Source organism: Watersipora subatra, chromosome 4 (genome assembly GCF_963576615.1).
Source record: "Watersipora subatra chromosome 4, tzWatSuba1.1, whole genome shotgun sequence".
NCBI lineage: Eukaryota > Metazoa > Bryozoa > Gymnolaemata > Cheilostomatida > Watersiporidae > Watersipora > Watersipora subatra.
In genome coordinates, this window is record NC_088711.1 from 148,371 (window position 1) to 165,881 (window position 17,511).

The 17,511-nt window shown below is 38.4% G+C and overlaps 1 protein-coding gene across 3 annotated transcripts; it reads right to left on the minus strand.

Moving 5' to 3' along the window:
- Positions 1-315: 315 nt before the first annotated feature.
- Positions 316-15,756, minus strand: LOC137393814 (E3 ubiquitin-protein ligase HERC2-like). Of its 3 annotated transcripts, none has more exons than XM_068080521.1 (13): positions 15,632-15,756; positions 15,033-15,069; positions 14,771-14,954; positions 12,596-12,705; positions 10,951-11,075; positions 10,115-10,258; positions 9,272-9,433; positions 6,491-6,670; positions 5,546-5,628; positions 3,403-3,481; positions 3,048-3,301; positions 1,388-1,816; positions 316-993 (listed from the first exon to the last, which is right to left on the minus strand). In XM_068080521.1, the coding sequence occupies exons 1-13, from the start codon at positions 15,648-15,650 to the stop codon at positions 643-645; spliced, it is 2,157 nt and encodes a 718-aa protein (XP_067936622.1). In that variant the 5' UTR covers positions 15,651-15,756; the 3' UTR covers positions 316-642. The 3 variants fall into 3 exon arrangements, with proteins under 3 accessions (XP_067936622.1, XP_067936621.1, XP_067936620.1); XM_068080520.1 differs by having other exon boundaries at positions 3,027-3,301; XM_068080519.1 differs by having other exon boundaries at positions 2,940-3,301.
- Positions 15,757-17,511: the final 1,755 nt, after the last annotated feature.

Here is a 17,511-nt window from a genome sequence, read left to right on the forward strand (position 1 = left end):
CAACCTGTGCACTGACAGTATTAGCTTAGCGGTGGGGAATGACGCATAGATGCATAACAACAACTGATCATTCTGTGTTAAAAAACAACATAACTGCAAGCTGTATTTTTTGTTTTCCCGAAAGTTGTTAGAAACAGAACAGGCAACGTTCCTTTTCTTCAACTGAGTCATGAAATTTCATCACTGTTTGTTAGCCTATGCTTGCGCTTGTCTGAATAATGCTCTAATAAGTGTTCATTTATAATTCTAGATAATGACGGCAAATACCCCTACCATGTCCGCAGTATTTGGACAAACAAAATAAAATGGGGTGAGTCTGCAATAAAAACTGTAAATTAGATGTCATGTAAAATAGCAATATTAAACAACTGATGAGCAATTGTGCGCGTTTAGTCATAGGAATATAGAAAGCACAATGAAGGTGGTTGTGCAAGCACCAGTCTAGCCATGTCAGTGACAATATAGCACACACATAATTCTATGCGGAACCAGATTATTTGGTTAATCTTAAAATTTGTTAGTTATGTAATCTAAAGAATTGGATAAAACCAGCTAAAAAACAGAAGGCAAATGCTGGTAGCACCAATAAACACAGCACCAGCACACACTCTTATGAGACTCTAGCCAACCGAGATGCAGTTGTCAATGCTTCACACTGCTTTTCTCAGTGTTTGATATGTTAAACTTAGTCATAGCGTTTGAGAAGTCTGGAGTAGGTGGATGAGCCTGCACGGGGTCTTGTCGCATCTGACGTGAGCTGCTCAGCATAGTAGGGGCACTACGATAGTGCAATCTGAGGCTATCAACTAGTTTGGAAGGAGATGGAAGCAATCTTTGAGAATCTTCTGATACATTTGGTAAAAAAGTGGAATGCTTTTCGAGGAGGAGTTGTGGCCTCTCCATTGATATGTGTATTGGAGACCCTTTTGGTAGAGGCCTTACTTGACTTCTCCTTGTCACCTTTTGAAACGGAGGTCTAACATGACCACTTACCTACAACAGAAATGAACTTGCTCACTATTTGAGATATACAGTAGCGACCCGTAAATTGGTACAGCGGAGGTTATATACAGTAGTAACCCGTAAATTGGTACAGTGAGAGTAATATACAGTAGCAACCCGTAAAGTGGTACAGTGAGAGTAATATACAGTAGCAACCCGTAAATTGGTACAGTGAGAGTAATATACAGTAGCCACCTGTAAATTGGTATAGCGATAGTTGTATACAGTAGCAACCCAAAAACTGGTACAGCAATAGTTATATACAGTAGTAGCCTGTAAATTGGTACAGCGGTAGTTATATACAGTAGCAACCCATAAATTGGTACAGTGGTAGTTATCTTCGCTTTTTATCATATATTCGCTTCTCTATGCTACTTTCTCTCACCTTGTCTGCACAGAATTGTCTGCTCTTGTTTAAATTTCTATTGTTTCTCAAGTCCATTTCCTTGTTGTACAGCCTCGAGTGTCTTGCTGCACTTTCACTCGTTTCACCAAACTTTGCTGTTCGTTTAGTAGGATTACCTGCTGGCTTATCTATTAGCTGTATTTCTGACATATCCAAAAAACCAATCATTTTTGCATTCATGCCAGAGTTAGGAGAAGCATTTTCTTGATAGAAGATATTGCGATTGAATATGGAGTTACGATGAGGGTTCCAAACGCCAACATTATTTGATCTCTCGGTTTCCTTGGTCAAAGGTGCAAAGTTGGGAATGCTGAAGCCCACAGGGAAACTCTCAGCCACTGACAGATTTTGTCTCTCGTCTGCAGCTCTAGAGGCAGCTGAATGATGTTTCTGGTCACCAGGGACTTTCTACAAGACCACAATTAGCATGACAACCATGAAAATAAATAGATGTGCAACAGTTAGCATGAGAACCATGAAAATAAAGAGATGCGCAACAATTAGCATAAGAACCATGAAAATAAATAGATGTGCAACAGTTAGCATGAAAACCATGAAAATAAACAAATGTGTAACAGTTAGCATGCGAACCATGAAAATAAATACCCTACAGGATGAAACTATTCGTGGAGTTAAATTTTGCGAAAGTTGTCTTTTCATGCATATTCGTGGCCAAAATTATTCGCGGATGAACACATTCGCGAATAAATTAATTCGTGAAGGCAGCTAGCAATAGAGTAAAACCTTCACGTGCATATACCATGTGTTTAGGTTTCTGTTTAGCTAAAAATGTTATGTCGATCATGCTAAGCTATAAATTTTTGGCAGCATCCAGAGGTTTTCATGAATGTTCAATTTGGAGGCCTTTGGTGAACCAACAACTTGTTGTACATTATGAGTTTTTTCAACGTAGAGAACTGCAGATCTTTTTTGATGAAGATGCCATGCCGAATAACTTGTGCAAACATTGAAAAATTTTGTAATAAAGTGTGATGTATTGGCGATGGGCTTAACTCAAAGCACCGGCAAAGATTTTACAAGAGTTTGGAACCCAACTACGTTTACTAACTCTGCCTAGCGGCTAATTTTTAATTTTAGGTAGTAGTTATTCTCCCTTGTGTTAAAATAAAACTACTTATTGGCGGATTATAATAATTCGCGGATTTGAATGTACACAAACTCGCGAATTAGTAAATCCATTGAATATTTTCATCCTGTAGGGTAGATGTGCAACAGTTAGCATGAGAACCATGAAAATGAATAGATGTGCAACAGTTAGCATGAGAACCATGAAAATAAATAGATGTGCAACAGTTAGCATGAAAACCATGAAAATAAATAGATGTGCAATAGTTAGCATGAGAACCATGAAAATAAATAGAAGCGCAACAGTTAGCATAAGAACCTAGAAAATAAATAGATGCGCAACAGTTACCATGAAAACCTAGAAGATAAATAGATGCGCAATAAGCTTTGGTAGTTGAACAAAAACTATTAGGGTGTGAAGTGAAAGAGTGCTTAATAATCTCACATGCAAATGCTCTATCAGTTCTGTGCTGGAGTGTAATTCGTTAGAATGTGAAAAAGCTACATGTGATTGGTTCTTGGTTATTGTCACCATTGGCAGCAGACTTGGTACCTCTTCATCAGAACTCTGTGCTAATTCTGGTGATTCTTGAGTGCGGTTAGCAGCAGATTTTGAGGAAGAGCCCCGAGTAAAAGAACTCATGTGAGGACGATGTGGTGAATTAGATGAGCTTCCAGACTCGCGAGTGGCAAAGGTCTTGTGTCGGTTTGTGGCAGAACTGATTGGCTGCCGGCTGGTTGAAGCATCAAGTAAGGCTGGCAATTTAAATCCAGGAAGAAGTATTGAGTCGGGTAAGGCAGATTTTTCTAAAACAAACAAAATACAGAGTCTGTACATAGAGACGAGTTTGGAAAAAATGTGTCACAGAATCTGCTCTGACATAGTTACAGCGAATAGCTCTTCTTACCTTGATCGCTCTCGACCATTGGAGTTGCATAAAATTCGCCTATTGTAGTTTTTTTTCTACACGTCTGACCAGTAAGCCTCTGAAATTCAGACAAAGAAAGTTGAGAGAGTAGATAGTGTAATGTATAGCTATCACAATCACCGTACCGTATTTTCCGGACTATTAGCTGCTACTTTTTTTGAGATATTTTGAGCCATGCGGCTTATTTAGAGGCTGCAGCTATTCTGTGGTTTTTTCTTTCACCGTTAGGGGAAGACTAACCAGTATTAAAAAACCAGCCGCATGCAAAAAGTATCTTTTTCTAATGTCTGTCAGTGGATCCTAACAGCGTAGAGTGCTGTGAAAGAATCCACCATCACCAACAGGTTTAGAAAGGCGAGACTGCTTCGCAAGAGCGCCGCACCCTCAGAGTCAACTTCACCAGAGGAAGATAGTGACACCGAGAGCGAGGCAGACGGGGACAGATGTGACGAAACGCTGATCAGATTGTTCAACTCCGGCACTGAAGAAGACGATTTCATGGGTTTCAGCGAAGATGATTAATATGAAGCGGGAGGTATGCTGGTTATTTTATGGTCTAAATACTGGTTCTTTTTGTTGCTTCTGCTCCGTTTTAACCAGCAAAGTTGCTGCCGTGTTAAAGATCTCTGTTATGAGTTCTGCAGCCTATACAAAAGGTGCGGCCTATGTATTGTTTTATTATCAGTCTTTAAAATTAGAGCAGATGCGGCTTATATAGGGGAGTGGCTAATAGTCCGGAAAATAAGGTAAATTAACCAGCAAACCTTAACTTTTGAATCGCAACTCATATTCAACTTGCCGCCTCCCAAGTGAATTGCCTGTGATTTATGGCTCCTAAACAGCAACATCAGACAGTCAGTATATGACAACTGTTTAGTTTTAGTTACAATGTCTAAGCCTGCTCCGACAATTTCTCTTTAAGATTTGCAAGCACCGGAATGTAAAACATATCTATTAGCCTGAGAGTTCTCAATTGTGGACTTGAAACTGTCGGCATCTGATGATGACACCAGACAGGATTTGTGGTAAATACATGCCTATTCATTCATTTATATCGAGCATGGCTAATGAATATAAATTTACATGCAGCATTGAGGGAGATTATATAAATTTACATGCAGCATTCAGGGAGATTATATACATTTACATGCAGCATTGAGGGAGATTATATACATTTACATGCAGCATTCAGGGAGATTATATATATTTACATGCAGCATTCAGGGAGATTATATACATTTACATGCAGCATTCAGGGAGATTATATACATTTACATGCAGCATTCAGGGAGATTATATATATTTACATGCAGCATTCAGGGAGATTATATACATTTACATGCAGCATTCAGGGAGATTATATACATTTACATGCAGCATTCAGGGAGATTATATATATTTACATGCAGCATTGAGGGAGATTATATAAATTTACATGCAGCATTGAGGGAGATTATATAAATTTACATGCAGCATTGAGGGAGATTATATACATTTACATGCAGCATTCAGGGAGATTATATACATTTACATGCAGCATTCAGGGAGATTATATACATTTACATGCAGCATGGGGGAGATTATATATATTTACATGCAGCATTGAGGGAGATTATATACATTTACATGCAGCATTCAGGGAGATTATATACATGCAGCATTCAGGGAGATTATATACGAAGCTTGTTTAAATTGCAGTTCCTTAAAACTCAAACTGATAACAACTGATGACTGACCAATACTTGGATCCATCAAATTTTGAGTGACTACAGGTATCATACAGCGCGGGTAAATACAGACGGTCAAGTTACTTGTAGACTACAGGTATCATACAGCGCGGGTAAATACAGACGGTCAAGTTACTTGTAGACTACAGGTATCATACAGTGCAGGTAAATACAGACAAAGTTGCCTACAGACTAGAGGCATCATACAGCGCAGGTAGATACAGACAATAAAATTACCTACAGACTAGAAGTAATTATCTAACTTAATATTGTTACAGAACTCAAGGGCTACTTTGGCAAAATTAAAATTGAGCAAAAGGGAATAGCTGATTAGTTTGAGTGGCACCTGTTAGAAGAAATCTCAAGCTATTAAGTGACATACAAAGAGTACTTACCTGCACAGGCTCCTGATAGGGTTTTGAATTAGGTTGCGTTGGAATGCTGAAGTGATCTTCATCGTGAGTATCTCTTCCTTCTCCTACACAAAGCATAAACATCTGTAACATTCTTTAATTCAACTAGTGTTGATCCTAAAGTGAAAAACAGATGATTACTCTTGCTACATCAACCACTTGGAGCGTGTGAGAGAAAACAGGTTTTTGACCAATGTTGACAGACCACCAATGAGATTATAGGGTAGGTTGTCCGTGCCAGGGGAACGATTTTCATTTGTGATCATAATCGTAAAACTAAATTCTCGGTTGTCAAAAGAAATGGTAAGAACAGCAATGCTATGTAATGACGTAAGAAAGTCAAGTCTATAGGCCTTTAAATTACGGTGGTATCTTTGTCAATCACAGAGTATGCTTCAAAATTAACACTGGTTTGTATCATAGCATATTCATCTATATGGTGGCATGACCAGAGATCCTCTAGCTAGTGCAACTAGAGCAGTTTTTTTCTGACAACAGAACCATTTCATCGTTCACACCAGGCTGAAGCATAGCCTAGCTTTTACCGTTATATCGCATAGCCCTAGCTCTTACCGTTATATCGCATAGCCCTAGCTTTTACCGTTATATCGCATAGCCCTAGCTTTTACCGTTATATCGCATAGCCCTAGCTTTTACCGTTATATCGCACAGCCCTAGCTTTTACCGTTATATCGCATAGCCCTAGCTTTTACCGTTATATGGCTTTGCCTGGCTCTTACCGTTATATAGCATAGCCTAGCTCTTACGGTTATATCGCATAGCCTAGCTCTTACTGTTATATCGCATAGCCTTATCCCTTACTGTAATATATATAGTTGGCTTGGCTCTTACCGTTATATCGCAAATGCTTTGCAAAGGCGGAAGCATACAAAAACCAGGAGCAGTAACATTGCATAAAAAAGATACCTGCTTTCTCTTTACACTCAGGAAGTGCTCCAGCTATAGCTGCCATATGGCTCAGTCCACAGGCTACGTGGCTGAGTTGAACTGGTCCTAAATTTACAAGAAGAGGTCTGAAAGCCGAAGCTTCTATTTGACCAGATAGTTTAGGTGACTGAGCTCCCCAGAGATAGAGGAGACCATCTTCTGCAAATGAATAAGGGATTATCTATAGACTGAGCTCCCCAGAGATAGAGGAGACCATCTTCTGCAAATGAATAAGGGATTATCTATAGACTGAGCTCCCCAGAGATAGAGGAGACCATCCTCTGCAAATGAATAAGGGATTATCTATAGACTGAGCTCCCCAGAGATAGAGGAGACCATCCTCTGCAAATGAATAAGGGATTATCTATAGACTGAGCTCCCCAGAGATAGAGGAGACCATCTTCTGCAAATGAATAAGGGATTATCTATAGACTGAGCTCCCCAGAGATAGAGGAGACCATCTTCTGCAAATGAATAAGGGATTATCTATAGACTGAGCTCCCCAGAGATAGAGGAGACCATCTTCTGCAAATGAATAAGGGATTATCTATAGACTGAGCTCCCCAGAGATAGAGGAGACCATCCTCTGCAAATGAATAAGGGATTATCTATAGATTGAGCTCCCCAGAGATAGAGGAGACCATCCTCTGCAAATGAATAAGGGATTATCTATAGACTGAGCTCCCCAGAGATAGAGGAGACCATCTTCTGCAAATGAATAAGGGATTATCTATAGACTGAGCTCCCCAGAGATAGAGGAGACCATCTTCTGCAAATGAATAAGGGATTATCTATATGTATAAATCTCAAAGTTTGTCATCGTCTGTCGTCGTCTGTTCAGATGTCTGCCTGTCCAGTTATAACTATTCAAATCTTGGAATGGAAAGCTCGCTTCGTGCTGGATTAGAACTCAGAGATTGCAACTGCGAGTTGCAACCCTTGCGTTTAACCACTAAGCTATACAATCCTTAGAATACAAACACTCTTATATACCATATACTGGTATGCACACGCATACGGTGCAAATGTGCACGTATGATTATCAACTAATATTACTTTTTGCATTTGTTATTTTTTAAATTGATTAAAAACTAATTTTCTTGCTACTGTTACCTATTTTTTTAATTTGTAATTTTTCAAATGTGCCGTTTCAATTTCAAATGTGCGTAACACTTCTATTTCCGGTTTTTCATAAGTTCCGATTGTTAAATCAGTACAAATTAATACTATTCACGCAGACAATTGTATTATCTCGAGTAGGAATTGCCTTTACATTCTCTCTCTCTGTTCGGTCAGACAAAGTACCAACCAAAGACAGTCCGATATCTCATTTGTACATTTGTACCTGTATCAAAGGGTACCAGTATCATCATATTCAAAGTTTTGATGGATGGCTTCTGCTAGAGCTGTAACCTTTTTTATTCACACACACACACACACTTCTATGCAAGAATTGCTATTACTAATTCAACATATTCAGGATTTTTTTTTGTTTTTTCAGTTCATATTAATTGCATCATTACCAGATCATCTTTTATTGTAATCGTAGCAAAACAGACTTAATTTAGCTATTACTTGCTAATTATTTCATATTTACATTTAAACACTTTTATAGTTGTTTCATTTTGTTTCTTAATTTATTTGACCTGCACAAAACATTTTCCTCATGATATGAAGTTTAAAAGTTGAACTGGTAGCTGTTGTTATATATTAAACAAAAATAATTTTCTGTGCAAAGCCTATCACTACCCCAGGGTTGATACTCTGAAAAAAACACCCACCTGGATAAGCCCAGACTTGGATATTGCACCCCCAATCACCTGGTTGGTCAATTTGAATTTGGATATTGTACCCCCAATCACCTGGTTGATCAATTTGAAATACACCCCCTAAACACTGGGAGTTCCCTAGAGGACACCCAGGTTCCACGCCCCGCTAAACATCCAATATGATTCATGCATTAATAAAGAAAAAAAACCTACAAACAAAATTTTCAATTTTAAATACGTTTGTATTTCGGATTTTTCGTTTGTTTAGTATTGCAAAAACGATGGATTTTTTTTCTTCTGCAAACGGCTTATTTTTTTGTTGCTAACAGAAACAAATATAATGTAGTTTACTATTGGTAAAAAAATTAAACAAAAAAAGGCAATTAGCTAACCATAAATCAATTTATATAAACCGTTCGTGTGGCGACATAATAGTTGCTCTGCCCACTAACGTCAGTATCGCCATACGACAAAATGTCGCTATGCCTGCAAAAGGGTTAATAAAACTGATTCCAAACAACCATCAGATCATCATTTTCATTTACAAAGAAAAACATAATGAATATCAATGAAATAAATATCATATCATTCATTCTGAATATATTGCTAAAGGGTTGCTAAGATGATGCAGGGTCGACTGTCTCTTTTCCCTTCCTGTTAGCAAGCAAGCAGCAGCAATCTGCTTTAAAATGAAGACCGGAATTTCGGTGCAATTTCTTGGTATTACTTTGGCCGAATAAAACCTTAATGAGCATGGGCCCTTTTACTGGCTTGCTTGTGGAAACACCCCCTAAAGTAGCAAATTCACTGACAGTGCCCCATGGTCTGAAAACCACCCTAAAACGTGATTTTGGGCCGAACCTAATGGGCCTTTTAGGGGGAGTATCAGCCCTGGGATCACTACCCGGGCAATGCTGGACATTCCGCTTGTAAAATAATAAAAACTGGAAAGTTATGTAGAAGAAGGGAAGACGTAAAATGAAGGACAGACCTGCAAGGGCAGCTGAAAGAGAATGAGAAGCAGCGATTTGACGGATCCGTCGCTGTGAGAGTACATCAGCCAGACCAGCTGGCTTGGATAGAAACAATTCACCCTCTCCGTGGCCGAGCTGTCCATCTAGGCCACTGCCCCAGCTGTAGACATTGCCATTCTCTGCAACAGTTGGGTTTGCATGACTGTAGTTCATGTATCCTAGTCGTTCATAGCAATGTGAGTGACAGAGACAGCAACTGTAAATCATTTTAGAAGTCCCGAAAACCTGTTTACATTCATAATAATTTAATAATGGAATAGCGCTTAGTTTCATATTTTTCTTATATTAAATTCCTTCACCAAACTTTGTATATGATTATTCAGGAAAAGCTGAAACAGAAATATTTATTGTGGGTCAACCATTGAATTACTTTAAATTTAGTATCATGCATTCAAACAGAATGTACTTCAATGTACTTCCAAATACAGATGCTCTCACTACTACTCTCTAGTTTCATACTCCCAAAGTTAAAAATATTCCAAATATGAAACAGTTGAAATGTTTTTATTTTTAGCTTGCCTAAAGATATATAAACAGAATGGTTGAAGTATTGTGTAGTCAACAGTAAAATGTGCAGGTCACAGAATGAGGTATATAAATCCTGTAAGTACTATTGCGTGAGCTGTAGTGAGATGTACAGGTCACAAACACCTCTATTTGCATATGTTTTACTGTCGCTCTAAAATTAGAAAAATAGCTGTCTTTATTAGCACAATTGGGCTACATATTAGAGAAGAGGAACAACTATAACAGGACACCCGGATCGAGACTGCGTACGGAGTCCATGACTATATTAATACCTGTGAGGGCTAGACTGTGTACAGAACCACCAACCAGTTGTACAATATTGGTAAAATGGGAGAGCTTCTTAGTCGGGCGTGGGATATCCTTGTATTTGTATCCAATCGCCTTGCCATGACCCCAGCAGTAGAGCTCACCAGCCTCTACATAGAAAGTGTCTTCAGTTAGTCACACACACACACACGCACGCACGCACGCACGCACGCACGCACGCACACACACACACACTTAATCTGATTATGGAAGAATGGAATCAGCATAAACTTTATATCTGGTTTGTCAAGAACAAGCATCAGACATACAAGCAAAAGGTGAATTAAATGAATAAAGGGTTTGCGGTTCATAAGTCAACAAGTTCAATGATTTCTAGCGGTAAACGTGGAAACAAACACCAAATTAGTGTCTCATAGCGCCTAGCAATAGTATCAAAAGTACAGACCACATTATATATTAATCAGTTTGTGTCACTAAAATGAATACAAGAATATACGATGAACCAGCATACGCTTATGGTAATCATGAAGCATATATTTTATTGCATTCTTGTTTCTAGATCTAATCAACAAGGAAAGGCTAAGTATGTGCAATAACCAGCTATCAAAACTAAAGGTGTTCAGGTTTTAAAAAACAGTAATATTCATAAGTAGCTCTTGTGCCATAAAAGGTTACAAAATGCTACTGATTGTTCCACAAACTGTGATGAGCCTTTTAAAGTCAAGCGGGAATACCTAGATTGTTGAGCGCCTATGTAGAACTAGATGACTAGCGCTAGATAACCAATACTGGACGCAGAACATACCACACTCCTTCGTCATAGAATGAAGTAAAAGGGTACCTGTGACTGCCATACAATGGTTATAGCCTGAGGAGATGAGTCGAACATCATCAAGATCAGGGAGAACTTGTGGAGAAACGGATGACGTAGAGTAGCCGGTACCTAATTGACCATGGTTGTTTTCTCTGCAAAGGTTAGAGCCAACGCATCTTAATGCATCTGAGTATTGAGTATATCGAGTACTGGGAAGTCTAACTTGCCAACACTCAACACTAAACTGATAACTACGTAAATCAAAGAAGGCACTCACTATAAAGTATGTCAAAAGAGTGACAAAGAAGCAAAAACTGAGAGGGAGACAATAGAGAGGATGAGACGGGAGACAAAAAGGGGCATGCATGTAAAGGAGGGGCTGTATAGAAAGAGACAGGAGTATACAAAGAGGCTAGAGCTAGATGGTTGATACTTGAGGGAATGAAAGAAAGGTGATGAAGATGAACACTATTACTATGTCAATGTGGAACTATAGGAGAATAATGAGACTGAGTAGACTGCAAAAGGTAATAACACAAACTATAAACATGCATGTAGAAGCACAAAACTGTGTAAACAAAATAGCAGGCATACGGAGACCAACAAAGTTTCATTACCGTTAGTTTCAGTGACTCGGCTGAAAAAGAGATTAAAGCCAGTAAAACCAACTAGATGTAAACGTGACGAGTGGAAACTGATGCCATGAGCTGAGACGAAATGCTGCCTGTAAAAATCAATTGAATTTTCTGACATCTGCGAGTGAACTGCAGTTTTAGTTTGATGATCGGCGACTACTACGAGCGACCAAGGCTTAAAATCTATTATTTGCCCTGTCGCCAATGAACGAATTATATGTAATGTAGTACAGTGTCACTTTTTTGAAGCTATCTGTATCTGTAGTGTCTCTGTGCATTAAAAAGAAAACAATCAATGACGCATTATTTAAAAGTGTTTTAAAACAGAGGTCAGAGTTGAAGGTGGGTGAGAGTTCAGAGTTGAAGGTCAGTGAGAGTACAATAGAAATTGAGTAACTGAGCCTGTTTAGTTTTGTAGACAATAATTGCTCACTAACTAGATTATTTCTCGAACAATAATTTAACCATTTAGATAAAGGAGCTACACAAATTGCTGTCAACTGCAGTTAATCTGAGGCAACGTATCTATTTTTACTACTGGTACGAACAAATCTGATCGAGTTACTTCTCTATTCTGTCTTTTTTGATCGTAAAAATTCATAGCAGTAAAAGATTGCTTGATTAATGGAAATGGTAATTTTGATAAACCAATAGCTAATTGATCTTTGATATAAGTGGTGAATTTAACAAAGGTGAGTCATTTGCTATGCCAGCGCAGGCACATTCCGACTCTAGCGAGTAAACTTTGTATCATAGCAAACTACAGCCTCCGATAACGACTAGTTAGGAAAAAATATTTTTACAGAATCATGGAACACCTTTTCAGTGTGTCTAGCCAAATCTTCTAAAACCTAAAAATATCATAGCCACATTTTGGTTGTTTTAGTTGGAACGCATCACTATAGATACAGTTGATCTGACAATGTACAACCGTCTCTCTGCTTCTCTGTCATGCTGAGTATGCTACGAGAGTCTGTGTAGAAAGTGTAAGACTAATGATATAGCAACAATACGTCATATAATGGGTAATTACTCACCCGAGGGTAGCAACACAGCCGGACTCATACAGAAAGACTGTATGTCTATCTCCGCAGGCTACTTGCACAACTGGACTATGTTGAACAGCTGTCAGCAGAACTGCTTCGCTCTGAAGGAGATGTTATAAGTCTACTAGATATGGTAACACGGATAAAAGTCTACTAGATATGATAACACGGACAAAAGTCTACTAGATATGGTAACACGGATAAAAGTCTACTAGATATGATAACACGGATAAAAGTCTACTAGATATGGTAACACAGATAAAAGTCTACTAGATATGGTAACACGGATAAAAGTCTACTAGATATGGTTACCTGGATAAAAGTCTACTAGATACGGTAACACGGATAAAAGTCTATTAGATATGGTAACACGGATAAAAGTCCACTAGATATGGTAACACAGATAAAAGTCTATAGATATGGTAACACGGATAAAAGTCTACTAGATATGATAACACGGATAAAAGTCTACTAGATATGGTAACACGGACAAAAGTCTCCTAGATATGGTAACACGGATAAAAGTCCACTAGATATGGTAACACGGATAAAAGTCTACTAGATATGATAACACGGATAAAAGTCTACTAGATGTGGTAACACGGATAAAAGTCTATAGACATGGTAACACGGATAAAAGTCTACTAGATATGATAACACGGATAAAAGTCTACTAGATATGATAACACGGATAAAAGTCCACTGGATATGGTAACACGGATAAAAGTCTATAGATATGGTAACACGGATAAAAGTCTACTAGATATGGTAACACGGATAAAAGTCTATAGATATGGTAACACGGATAAAAGTCTACTAGATATGGTAACACGGATAGAAGTCTACTAGATATGGTAACACGGATAGAAGTCTACTAGATATGGTAACACGGATAAAAGTCCACTAGATATGGTAACACGGATAAAAGTCTACTAGATATGATAACACGGATAAAAGTCTACTAGATATGGTAACACGGATAAAAGTCTACTAGATATGGTTACCTGGATAAAAGTCTACTAGATACGGTAACACGGATAAAAGTCTATTAGATATGGTAACACGGATAAAAGTCCACTAGATATGGTAACACAGATAAAAGTCTATAGATATGGTAACACGGATAAAAGTCTACTAGATATGATAACACGGATAAAAGTCTACTAGATATGGTAACACGGACAAAAGTCTCCTAGATATGGTAACACGGATAAAAGTCCACTAGATATGGTAACACGGATAAAAGTCTACTAGATATGATAACACGGATAAAAGTCTACTAGATGTGGTAACACGGATAAAAGTCTATAGACATGGTAACACGGATAAAAGTCTACTAGATATGATAACACGGATAAAAGTCTACTAGATATGATAACACGGATAAAAGTCCACTGGATATGGTAACACGGATAAAAGTCTATAGATATGGTAACACGGATAAAAGTCTACTAGATATGGTAACACGGATAAAAGTCTATAGATATGGTAACACGGATAAAAGTCTACTAGATATGGTAACACGGACAAAAGTCTCCTAGATATGGTAACACGGATAAAAGTCCACTAGATATGGTAACACGGATAAAAGTCTACTAGATATGATAACACGGATAAAAGTCTACTAGATGTGGTAACACAGATAAAAGTCTACTAGATATGGTAACACGGATAAAAGTCTATAGACATGGTAACACGGATAAAAGTCTACTAGATATGATAACACGGATAAAAGTCTACTAGATATGATAACACGGATAAAAGTCCACTGGATATGGTAACACGGATAAAAGTCTATAGATATGGTAACACGGATAAAAGTCTACTAGATATGGTAACACGGATAAAAGTCTATAGATATGGTAACACGGATAAAAGTCTACTAGATATGGTAACACGGATAGAAGTCTACTAGATATGGTAACACGGATAAAAGTCTACTAGACATGATAACACGGATAAAAGTCTACTAGATACGATAACACGGAAAAAAGTCTATAGATATGGTAACACGGATAAAAGTCTACTAGATATGGTAACACGGATAAAAGTCTACTAGACATGATAACACGGATAAAAGTCTACTAGATACGATAACACGGAAAAAAGTCTATAGATATGGTAACACGGAAAAAAGTCTACTAGACATGATAACATAGCTCCAACCTCATTAGCAGGTGGCCTAAGGTTTGGCTCAATAGGCATTATTGGATTCCTCCAGTCACCAAGACTATAGCATAGTCCATCATGTGTCCATAGAACTGCATGTCGAGTACCACAGGCTACTCCTTGAATAGCTTGAGTGTCGATAGTAATATCAAGCTTTAGTGGCATTGAATATGTTTGAAGTCTACAAAGCAAATTAGTTTTGATGGATTCTGCTTAGGGACATTTAAACAAATAAGTGATTGGTTTATGTCCAACTCACCCATCGCACGAGTCATCTCCCCATATGTATACACCATCTGCAAGACAAAAGAGATTGAGATTTCAATTTTTCCTTATAATAAAAATCATTACAAAGCAAAACAAAGTCAAGAATCTATTTCAGAGTAAAGCACGTGGCAAGTAAAATGAAAGCACAGGAATAACAGTGTTTAAAATTCATGTTGAGACTTCCAACTCTTTATCTGTATGCGATAGAAGTATTTGCTAATTAGTAAGAATACATTTCTTGAAAAGCTAAGTGATAGGTGAAATGGTGTTTCCTACAACATTTATACATTTACTCCTTGGCCATAGCCCCCATGAAGTGCAGCAACAGGATGAGGACAGATCTCCAATCCATACATTTATTGAGAGCGTTCTTCAAAGCCTTTACAATCACTCTGCGATATCATTGTTTGCTATGTTATAGCTCGTTAAAATAACAGACTCCATATTCCATAGCCCTAGTAGATCTCAGCAGGTATTGTACTTCTTGGCTGCCCAGTACTCAATGTACAAATACTAATAGTATTAAGTGTTTATGAATAACAATGGTAAGTATACAGCCCCAGGCTCCGCATCTAGTATTCAGTCACTAACCTTCTCCAAGGCAAACCATTTGTTTTTCTCCACAGAAGATCCGCTGGCTCCTTGAAGGAGAAGATTTCACTACAAATCCAACCTGGCCATTCTCTCGTTCCCGACCAGCTTCATCATTCTGTCCTACTCTCCAGCACAACACAGATCCATCAGACACCATCTAACGGTCTGCGGTGTCACCATTCACAATCTGCAAATACATTGACTTTCATACATCTCATAATAGAAAGGAGTAGAAGCAGGCATCCATACAGTTTGCAGCATGTTTCTTTTCAGCTGACTAATTTTTCAAGTGAGTTTTGCACCGGAGGATCATCACTTGGTATTTTAATGACTATTAGCTCTTTGTCTCAAACACTCACAACCTCTGAATGATATTTTCTGTAATATTTCCTTATCTTTCTTCATTCCATAAAAAGATCTGAACCGATTGTCACTCAGTGGCCATCAGTGATGAATAGAAACATGTGAAGTGCTGACATTTAAGTGTTGAAAGAGCTGCTGGAAGAGTAAGTGCCAACTTATCTATATGCTCAACGCCGCTTGAAACTAAAATATAATAACGTTAAAGGCACAAGCGTTACTTTTTTATATGCTCATATTTAACAATGGTCGAAGAAATGTGAAAGAGTAAATAGTATCAACTCTTGGCTAGGTGTCGCCTTCGGTATGGAATACCGATATCAAAGACTTCACTGAAGAATGGTAAACAATGCCATTTGCTGATAACACAATGTCCTGTGACGAATTAAAGCAGACTAAAGAAATACGACAATTTAAGAAAACACAACCAAAATCTAAAATATCAATAAACTAATGTAATAATTTATGAATAGTAATAAATATAGTTGGTTGTAAAATACAGTAGCTTATCATTGTAGACAAAAAAGCATGAGAAGCTAGCCACACATAAAGACAATCCATTGGAGGTCCATTGGCACCCAAACGGAATCGAGGGAGAGCTGGGCTCTGCATCCCTACAAACGGCAACCCAGGCCTGCCCAGTACAAGCTTGCAAGCCATACTCTGAGGCCAAGATGGCAACCAGCACGAGATGAGGTGCCTACAGCAGCCGATCTATGGAGTCTGCTGTGGCTCACCCCAAGGCAACACTTCCAGAACCACCGCTACGTTTCAATGATCCGGCCTCTTAAGGCTGCTGGACTCGTCAGCGCACGTACAGCTGTAGCCTGTGCTCACACCCCTTGGCCCTTTTCAGGGCCACCAACATCTGATAAAAAGTCATTTCTTTGCTTTAGTGGCGGAAAGTCTTTCATAATTTGTACACCAATTTACTACACATAGCTCTTTCATAACCATTGATACTCGATTTCCTTTTGATATTCAAGGCTCATAGATGTATGACACAAATGTCACTGAGCTCAAAAACATGGACAACTGTTCATGCAAATATGTAACTTTTAAATTAGCTATTTTAACCTTTTGTCACTATACTGTTTTAGAATTTTCTTAGGTTGCATTTAATGTGTTGAACTTGTAGAAATAAAGAGATATTCTTTACTGTTAACTATTAGTACTACTTACTAATTAGTTCACCTAACATGAGAAAATGCGCGCACACATACCACACACCCCACCCACCACACACACCCCACCCACCACAGACCACACACACCCCACCCACCACAGACCACACACACCCCACCCACCACAGACCACACCCACCACACCCCCACACCCTTTACCACCATGACAATATTTACCCCACAGCAGAATGCTGTCACCATGCTCACGGCAGTCCCTACTGCCAACCTGTATGCAAACCAAATAATCAGTTTCCGCTGCTACACAATGAACTGTCAAGCCCAATCTCCACAGTGTAGTTCGCTTGTCAGTAGAAGCACGGCAATATACACGAT

Coding starts and splice junctions, on each gene's coding strand:
- LOC137393814 (XM_068080519.1), bottom strand. Junction 14,955..15,032: donor GGAGATGACTCGTGCGATGG/GTGAGTTGGACA, acceptor TTTGCTTTGTAG/ACTTCAAACATATTCAATGC. Junction 1,817..2,939: donor AACTGATAGAGCATTTGCAT/GTGAGATTATTA, acceptor GTGGTCTTGTAG/AAAGTCCCTGGTGACCAGAA.